This window comes from Schistocerca nitens, chromosome 4 (genome assembly GCF_023898315.1).
Source record: "Schistocerca nitens isolate TAMUIC-IGC-003100 chromosome 4, iqSchNite1.1, whole genome shotgun sequence".
NCBI lineage: Eukaryota > Metazoa > Arthropoda > Insecta > Orthoptera > Acrididae > Schistocerca > Schistocerca nitens.
The window spans coordinates 599,553,959-599,564,485 of NC_064617.1; the positions used below are offsets into that span (position 1 = coordinate 599,553,959).

The following is a 10,527-nucleotide window of genomic DNA, read 5'->3' on the forward strand; positions in this document are numbered from 1 at the left end:
AAAAATGCGTACCATCACGTTTCCGACTTTGATAAAGGTCGGATTGTAGCCTATCGCGATTGAGGTTTATCGTATCACGACATTGCTGCTCGCGTTGGTCGAGATCCAGTGACTTAGCAGAATATGGAATCGGTGGGTTTAGCAGGGTAATACGGAACGCCGTGCTCGATCCCAATGTCTTACATCGAAATAAGTGTCCAATGAATACAAAAGCAACTGGAATCACTCAACAGAGGAAAGTCCGCTGGACCCGACGGGATACCAATTCGATTCTACACAGAGTACGCTAAAGAACTTGCCCCCCTTCTAACATCGGTGTACCGCAAGTCTCTAGAGGGACGGAAGGTTCCAAATGATTGGAAAAGAGCGTAGGTAGTCCCAGTCTTCAACAGGGGTCGTCGAGCTGATGCGCAAAACTATAGACGTATATCTCTGACGTCGATCTGCTGTAGAATTTTAGAACATGTTTTTAGCTCGTGTATCATGTCGTTTCTTGAAACCCAGAATCTACTCTGTAGGAATCAACATGGATTCCGGAAACAGCGATCGTGTGAGACCTAACTCGCTTTATTTGTTCATGAGACCCAGAAAATATTAGATACAGGCTCCCAAGTAGATGCCATTTTCCTTGACTTCCGGAAGGCGTTCGATACAGTTCCGCACTGTCTCCTGATAAACAAAGTGAGAGCTTACGGAATATCAGACCAGCTGTGTGGCTGGATTGAAGAGTTTTTAGCAAACAGAACACAGCATGTTGTTCTCAATGGAGAGACGTCTGCAGACGTTAAAGTAACCTCTGGCGTGCCACAGGCGAGTATTATGGGACCATTGCTTTTCACAATATATATAAATGACCTAGTAGATAGTGTCGGAAGTTCCATGCGGCTTTTCGCGGATGATGCTGTAGTATACAGAGAAGTTGCAGCATTAGAAAATTGCAGCGAAATGCAGGAAGATCTGCAGCGGATAGGCACTTGGTGCAGGGAGTGGCAACTGACCCTTAGCATAGACAAACGTGATGTATTGCGAATACATAGAAAGAAGGATCCTTTATTGTATGATTATATGATAGCGGAACAAACACTGGTAGCAGTTACTTCTGTAAAATATCTGGTAGTACGCGTGCGGAACGATTTGAAATGGAATGATCATATAAAATTAATTGTTGGTAAGGCGGGAACCAGGTTGAGATTCATTGGTAGAGTCCTTAGAAAATGTAGTCCATCAACAAAGGAGGTGGCTTACAAAACACTCGTTCGACCTATACTTGAGTATTGCTCATCAGTGTGGGATCCGTACCAGGTCGGTTTGACGGAGGAGATAGAGAAGATCCAAAGAAGAGCGGCGCGTTTCGTCGCAGGGTTATTTGGTAAGCGTGATAGCGTTACGGAGATGTTTAGCAAACTCAAGTGGCAGACTCGGCAAGAAAGGCGACCTGCATCGCGGTGTAACTTGCTCGCCAGGTTTCGAGAGGGTGCGTTTCTGGATAAGGTATCGAATATATTGCTTCCCCCTACTTATACCTCCCGAGGAGATCACGAATGTAAAATTAGAGGGATTCGAGCGCGCTTTCCGGCAGTTGTTCTTCCCGCGAACCGTACGCGACTGGAACAGGAAAGGGAGGTAATGACAGTGACACGTAAAGTGCCCTCCGCCACACACAGTTGGGTGGCTTGCGGAGTGTAAATGTAGATGTAGATGTAGAATAAAGAACGCCTAACACCCCTCCTCCTATCCTCAAGTATACTATGAAAGCACGTAAACAGTTTCCTCCGATACTATACAAAATCCGTCATTCAGCTCAGCACAAAGCCCTGAGAGAGGCCGTTTGCAATAGCGCCCGAAACGTCGGACAATTTTATATACTGTCAATTCGATCAACAACGCGTAAGAATTATACTGATAAAGATATGCGCAAAGGTTCATAATGTACATTGACAATACTTAATCCGCTGTACCAACCACGAATGGGAACAGAAGTGGGGAGAATAGTACTGACACTCCGCGCAACCTTTCCCTGTCTGCTCCCCTCCCTCCACGCAATTTCTACCCACGCCGTACTGCGACTTGCGGGATACAAACAGTACAAACAGTTATAGACTGCTTAGGCGTTTCTGTGTTACTCTGTAGCGTCGCTTGCGCTAAGGCCTCCAACAGAGCAACTGAATTGAGGCTCGTTGACGGCGCAAGTTAATAGCTGGTAGTTTGCGAATCATTTTCTGTATAGTTGAGTATGACTCTGCAGATGCCGCGACTGTAGATTAACACACCAACAAATCGTTTGCAACGTGTTACTATCCAGTTATCAGCGTCTTAGAGTCCACGATACGAAGCGATGTGAGTTGCGTCACCTCCTACATAACAACTCTGTATTGTTTTATTTAGAAAATGGAGGATCAGCTTTTGAACATCATCTTTGTACGCGAGACACAAAAACATGACGTTGTATACAACTGTTAATCTTCTAGGCTACTGCGGGAGACATTTGAGAAAAAGAGTGCAGTGGGACGAGTATGTGGCGTTCCGTGTTTCATGTACTGTGCGGCAGTGGGAGCAAATAGCAAGAAAGAGATATATCATACGGGTAGTTTTATTTTCTGTGACTAGCAGCGCCACTGTCGCCCAGTAAAATTAAACTATAGTGTGGAAACTAACAGCGAAAATGACAGAAAAGTCACAAATTTCCGTTAACTGTAAATATGTTAACATACTCTCGATTGTATAAAAACAGTTAATTTCGATTCAGTTTGTTGTAGCTCATTCACTGGTGCAAACAACCCGCAGTGCATGCCATTAGGCAGACAGTTGTCAATTTAAGTCTTCAGTTCGTCCCGTAACCTTTGAGTCACACCCCCGAGCAACTTCGCAACGATTATCGCAAAGCGGTACTAGAAGGAAAGGGAAGTCGCGTGGAAACGAAACTGCAGGGCGAAATTCGCTAGTGATACAGATGGACTACATGTACGAATATATGCGACGTATGTTACATATATGTGACATAGGCGTGCAAGAGAAAGGCCACACACGTGTAAAACGCTCCTCCTAAATCCCTAAACGTCTTCAGTCAAACTTGGTACAGGTACTACTCGCTATCTGGATAGAAATACTATTCGGGGTAACGACAAGCAACTTCCTATTGGGATGGGGACGATAACAAGGAGAAAGAAGCGGATACGAGGAGATGGACGGAAAGTGAGGGACAAGGAGGGGATGGAAACAGATAGGTGAGAGGAGGAGATGGACAGAGAGAGGGGGCGGGTGAAGTGAATAGAAAGGAGAGAAGGTCATATGGATAGAGAATGGGGAGAAGAGAAATTGAACGGAGAAAGAATAAGATGATAAGATAAGGAGACGGATAGAGACAGGGAGGAGGAAGAGATTGGAAACGAGAAAAGGTGAGGATGTGATAGAGGAGACATGGAAATAGGGAGAAGGAGCTTGACAAAATAGAGAGAGGGGTGAGGAGAAGGGGATGGACAAAGAGAGGAGGAAGAAAAGATAGAGGTGATGAGGAGGAGGTAGAGGGGAAGATGAACTTCGATAGGCGACACGCGAATCCAGTACACATTGCTTCGCAGCCCGGCGCGTCGACAACTTATGCTACACTGATATTCTGCAACAAACGACCTTGTATTTTATGTTAGAATCTTCTTAAGGGCCGACCGCTGTGGCGCTAGGCGCTTCAGTACGGGACCACGCGCCTGCTACGGTCGCAGGTTCGAATCCTGCCCCGGGCATGGATGTGTGTGATGTCCTTATGTTAGTCAGGTTTAAGTAGTTCCATGTCTAGGGGACTGATGACCTCAGATGTTAAGTCCCATAGTGCTTAGAGCCATTTGAACCATTTTGAACTTCTGAAGGACTTCATCGTTAGCAACTGACATTTAATTATAATGAATCCTACTATAAACGACGGTTTTTTACGAATCTTTAATATGCCGTTGCCTTAAAACGGCATAATTTCGTAAGTCACGAGTCATAACAAAAACAACTAAATAAGACAATTCTTTAACTACCAGTATGACGTTTCCCTACAGTTTATTACAACAAATCGGAACAATAACGAATCGTTTGCGAGAGATCCTCAATGTGCTGGGGACTAGAAACAGTATACATTCATAGAGTGCATCTTCACAGCGTCTTGCACTTTTGTTTAGTGAATAAAATACGAGCTTACCGAATATCAGAGCAGATTTGCGACAGGATTCAAGACTTCCTTGCAGACTGAACTCGTGACTCTTCACGGAACAAAATCGACAGGTGATTTCGGGAGTATCCCAAGGAAGTGTGATAGGACCGTATATGTGCATAAATGATATAGAGGAAAGCGTCGGATTTTCTATGAGACTGTTAGCAGATGATGCGGCTCTCTCTAAGAAAATAGCAGTGCCAGAAGACAGTATCGAATTGCAGGATGTCCTGCAGAGGACTGATGAATAGTGCAAGCTCTGGCAGTTGACGCTGAACGTAAGTAAATTTAACATATTCCTCATACATAGGAAAAGATCTTCACTACTGTAGAACTATACTACTCATCATGAATCACTGGAAACAGTATATACCGTCAAATATCTATGAGTAACCATCCAGAACGACATTACGTGGAATGATCACATAAACAAAACAGTACGAAAAGCAGATGTCTGACAGATTCATAGAAAGATTGTTAAGGAAACGTGGCTCATCCACGAATGAAGCGGCTTACAAGGAGTTTGTTGGACCGAGTCTTGAGTACTGTTCATCAGTATGGGATCCTTAGCAGGTAGGACTGATGGAGGAGATGCCGAAGATACAACGAACAGCCGTGGTTTTCGTCACGAGATAGCTTAGTCGGCGCGAGAACGTTACAGAGATGCTTAACGAACTCTAGTGGGAGAAGCTGCAAGAGTGGCGTTGTGCAGCGCGGAGATGTTTACTATTGCACCTTCGATAGAGCTCTTTCCGGGAAAAGTCGCACAACATATTAGTTCCTACCATATATAACTTGCGAAATGACCACGACGAGGAAATTGGAGAAAGTAGAGCCAATACAAAGGCTTACCGACAATCATTCTTCCCACGCGCCACTCGGGGGTCGAACAGGGAAGGGGGCACTAGTTAGTGGTACCAGAACTACCCTCACCACACAGTGTTAGGTGGTTTGCAAAGTATGATGCAGATGTAGAATATAAAACCCACCACCGAAAATGACAAATACAGTATGCCGACTCGCCAGTTCTGTGTAACGTAGAGAGTGTTCTTGCTTCCTGTTGATTCTACTGACATGTTGCCGAAATATAGCAGAATTTTTCTGTATGTTACGTGACAAAATAGCTCCTCAACGTGAAACATAAGGAAGTGACATCACAAAACTGGTACAGCTTCACGTCAACGCTAGCTAACTATAGCCGTCCTCACAAGGAACGAGACAGCAAACGTTGACGTGGACGCAATGTGCGTTCACCGCGAAGTCGCCAACATGTCCCGTCTGACCTCACGAGTCACAGCACCGGCAGCACACGACACGAGCTCTGCGCTCTCAGCGCTCTCCAGCGGCCGTTGTCTACTTTATTTGGCTTGAAAAACACGCAGTTTACGAAAATGGACACGCGTAAAACAGTTGCGATAACTCTGTTAGCTATTGTCAGAAGAAGAGCGTAGAAAATCTCAAAAGAGATTCTGGATTCGTAGATTGCTTGAACAACGAATTTCTGTTAGAGGATCACTGCATTACGCTATACAGCTTTCTGATAAACATATCGGTAGAAATTATTCCTTAACTCAATCAAATTTTCATCCCATTGTCGGTTTTAAACGAAATATGGTTAAGGTATAATCTCTAACGGCAGTTTGCGCATGCGTAATATCCATATTCTCGACGTTTTATTCACTACTAACACTCTGAAATAACATACTTCATTACATAGATTTGAAGATCGAGATTCATTTCGTAATTTAACTTGAATGGAAGAAGAGATTTTTTCGAAGGTGCATACCATCACTGAAGAAGATACACTACTGGCCATTAAAATTGCTACACCAAGAAGAAATGCAGATGATAATCGGGTATTCATTGGACTAATATATTGTACTAGAACTGACAAGTGATTAAATTTTCACTCAGTTTGGGTGCATAGATCCTGAGAAATCAGTACCCAGACCACCCACCTCTGGCCGTAATAAAGTCCTTGATACGCTTGGGCATTCAGTCAAGCAGAGCTTGGATGGCGTGTACAGGTACAACTGCCCATGCAGTTTCAACACGATACCACAGTTCATCGAGAATAGCGACTGGCGTATTGTGACAAGCCAGTTGTTCGGCCACCATTGACCAGACGTTTTCAGTTGGTGAGAGATCTGGAGAATGTGCTGGCCAGGGCAGCAGTCGAACATTTTCTGTATCCAGAAAGGCCCGTACAGGACCTGCAACATGCTGTCGTGCATTATCCTGCTGAAATGTAGGGTTTCGCAGAGATCGAATGAAGGGTAGAGCCACGGGTCGTAACACATCTGAAATGTAACGTCCACTGTTCAAAATGCCGTCAATGCGAACAAGAGGTGACCGAGACGTGTAACCCTGTACCGTCAGGAGGGCGATTCGCCAGTATGGCGATGACGAATACACGCTTCCAATGTGCGTTCACCGCGATTTCACCAAACACTGATGCGACCATCATGATGCTGTAAACAGAACCTGGATCATCCGAAACAATGACGTTTTGCCATTCGTGCACCCAGGTTAGTCATTGAGTACACCATCGCAGTCGCTCCTGTCTGTGATGCAGCGTCAAGGGTAACCGCAGCCACGGTCTCCGAGCTGATAGTCCATGCTGCTGCAAACGTCGTCGAACTGTTCGTGGAGATGGTTGTTATCTTGCAAACGTCCCCATCAGTTGACTCAGGGATCGAGACGTGGCTGCACGATTCGTTGCAGTCATGCTGATAAGACGGCTGTCATCTCGACTGGTAGTGATACGAGGCCATTGGTATCCAGCACGGTGTTCCGTATTACCCTCCTGAACCCACCGATTCCATATTCTGCTAACAGTCATTGGATATCGACCAACGCGAGCAGCAATGTCGCGATACGATAAACCGCAATCGCGATAGGCTACAATCCGACCTTTAACAAAGTCGTAAACGTCATGGTACGCATTTCTCCTCCTTACGCGAGGCATCACAACGTTTCACCGGGCAACGCCGGTCGGCTGATGTTTGTGTGTGAGAAGTCGGTTGGAAACTTTCCTCATGTCAGCACGTTGTAGATGTCGCCACCGGCGCGAACCTTGTGTAATGCTCTGAAAAGCTTATCATTGTCATATCATAGTATCTTCTTCCTGTCGGTTAAATTTCGCGTCTGTAGCACTTCATCTTCGTGGTGTAGTAATTTTAATGGCCAGTAGTGTATTTACCTACAAGACACCAAATATAGGCCCGTCCATAAACCCAGAGATGGGTACAGAAAGTTTCATAACAGCAAATACCTACGGTGAGTAAAGTTACCTTCACACATTCTGGGAGCTGGTGAAACATTCCAATCGTTGTCCTCTGCAACTGGAATTGCTGCAACTTTATTAGTTATAACAGGTAACACCGACTTTTGAGATAATACTTGTAAATGAATAAAAACGACGCAGATTAATGTATAGAACAATACATTTAAAAATACCGGAGGCGGCCGGACGCAAACTCGCTACCTTGTTCATCTTTCTCTGCCTCGTGATGACTGGGTGTTGTGTGCTGTCCTTAGGTTAGTTAGGTTTAAGTAGTTCTAAGTTCTAGGGGACTGATGACCATAGATGTTAAGTCCCATAGGGCTCAGAGCCATTTGAACCTGTTCAGGTTAGGCGTTGAACACATCACTCAGTTTTTTTTAATTTTTATTTTGTTACCGAGCGTAGCCAGCCCTCTGACCGAAAACCTTTGCCTAGCGTGCCGGCGCTAGAGTTTCAACACAGCTACATGGCTACCGCACATGGCAAACACTGTTGTTAAGATCGTAACTATAAATGTTACATTTAGTATGCAAACAGTACCAGTGAGACATACTTTGATAATTGTTGTGCCGTAGCATTGAAAAGGTACACTTTCGTAGTATATAAGTTATAACACTAAAATTACCTACACGATGCCTTTACCTACTGATATGTAATTTCTTGACATCTTATTATAACACACCGTAGCTAAAACGACGCATTTTTTAGTGATCTTCATTTTGCTGATGCTTCGAAACAGCTTATATTAATTGTACGTACTCTATGAAATAAGAGGCACACATACACGTTTTTAACGCCATGCAATATGGCCGCTGCTATGTTCTGCTGGCAACGTACAACGATGTCGCATCTTTTCGGCCACATTCCGCTTCATGAAGCAAAAATCTGATACGCCAGATTCATTTCAGGCTCGCGGAATTTCACACTTTAACGTCACCAGCTCCTCGTTCACGTACTTTTTCAAGTTCCGTGAAAGGAAGGCTGAAGGGCATACGCAAAACCGTGTGGCACTGTGTTCCGGACTGACGCAGGGGAAGAACATTGGGCGCTGCTGCAGATTGACTTGACTCACACACAGGCGACGCCACCTGCCTGCCTTGCAATGGCATACGTGACAGGTGCCACGTTAATCGACACTACAGATTCCCCTACGCTTACTACTGAAGGCTCGGTTGCATTCATCTTGATATTGCTAAAAACGTCATATCTTCTTTATCAGTAGAACTGCTGATTGCGCTATAAGCAGGCAGTTCTTTCCACTCATCGTACTCCAAGGACAGAATTCAATAATTTTATCGACAACGATAACAACTTCCCGACACAAAACTAGTACACAGGACGTATAATATCAAACTGACGCCAGCGAGTCCTGTGACGTCATCTTCTAACTCGCCACCTCCGCGCCTCTCCGCCGCAGCCGACACGTCATTTGAGCCTGTTGTCGGGACTCGACTCAGAAACGCGTGCGAGAACACGAGTTAGGAAATATAACAGCGAACCCACGACATTTCCGCTATGTATGCAAACGTATTGAAAGAAATTTCCACTATTAAACTGTAAATTGATATTATCTTAATTCACACAATCATGATTTCGGCTTTATAGCCATTGTTGATTGCAGGTTGAAATGTCACAAAATGACCGACATTACTAAATGACAGAAGCACTTTACATGTCAATATGACTGGTTAGAAGCGAATATTGTTTTGTTTATACATTTATTGATAAAGATATATCTTTTTTCAAGAAAGCATTAGATTTATTTTAGTATTTAATATCTATTCAAAGGAAGTTTAACAATTATGTAGACATGTACACATTTTAGAGACGTTAACGATTTCGACAGAGCCAGAACACGTGACGTAAGGGCGAAGCGCAGTCTCCAAATGGTGATTAATTGTTAAAATAAATTGCCGAAATGAATGATAAACTACACAACTCGCTATTAGCCGATAAATGACATGCGATGCCGGCAGTCGGCCACTTCGCCTTCTCGGTGCTACATTACAGCAGGAAGATCACGTACTTCTGTCTCTTGCAAAGAGTAAGTTACGACTAGCCGTACACTCCAGTATGCTTCAGTAAAAGAGAACGAGTCGACAGGTATGAAGCGACCGCAGCGCCCAGTTCTCAGAATCGCCATACCCGCTGAACTACAGCGGGAACGAAAGGTTCCCGTTAGCACTGATGTAACAGCTGCGCCTTGATTTGTGACGCGCGCAGACCGACCAATAGACGCATACTCTCTCCGTTTCTGATCTCTAGAAACAATAGGCTAACTGAAACTAAAACGTTCAATGAACATTGGTCTGAAAACGAATCGTTCGCGAGACAGTTGCGGAAGTGTGGCTAGGGAGCCGCAACTCACTACAGTGTCAAACATTGTCCTAGTTAGTTCTAGCGTACGTGAAATGTAAACTTCTCGATCAAGTCCCCATGGAAGTGTATCACTTTCGGCACAAAGCACGAGTGATTGAAAACTACTTGAATGAGTACAGAGTGTGCATGCTTAAGTTGCGTCGGGCAAATCGCTGGACGTACCTCGCTAACCTGATCCATGTTGAGAGAAGTAGCCTTGCTCCAGCGAAGCAGACACCAACAGGTGCGAACCAGTGACCCTATCCAGTTGCGCAGTTGTCAACGAGCCGGCCCCCAGAGCGCACGCGACCACCTGGCCTGGGGCGGAGATACCAAGCAGACTGCGCTGCTCACGCGTGGCCTGCCATGTATATACTGGCGGTTTTTGGCTCGCGGCGCGGCGTGCGGCGTTCCGACTGAAGCTGCGAATAGACCAGCTGATGCAACGTAAACACTACCGGGAAGTCGCCCACCACCCGACTTACCATTGCTGGCATCATTTACCAAGTGGGCAACTTAGAACTGTGTACCGTAGGCCCAGTACTATTGACTTCTGGCTCTACTATTACATTCAAAAAGATCTACGTGGTATGGTAGGAATAAAAAAAAATAGCATACTTATTAGGTGTACGGACTAGGAAAAAGGCGCTGCATTAGTCGACGTACTTTTAAATTTTGCAATACCTGTGACAAA

At 44.8% G+C, this 10,527-nt stretch overlaps 1 protein-coding gene across 1 annotated transcript in view; it reads right to left on the minus strand.

Annotated features, from left to right (window-relative positions):
• Positions 1-10,176, minus strand: part of LOC126251766 (proton-coupled amino acid transporter-like protein pathetic) — an 83,230-nt gene extending 73,054 nt beyond the window's left edge. Inside the window, exon 1 of the mRNA XM_049952386.1 lies at positions 10,017-10,176. Coding sequence (XP_049808343.1) covers positions 10,017-10,034 — 18 coding nt within the window. The 5' untranslated portion in view covers positions 10,035-10,176. The remainder of the gene's footprint in view (positions 1-10,016) is intronic.
• Between the last annotated feature and the right edge of the window lie 351 nt (positions 10,177-10,527).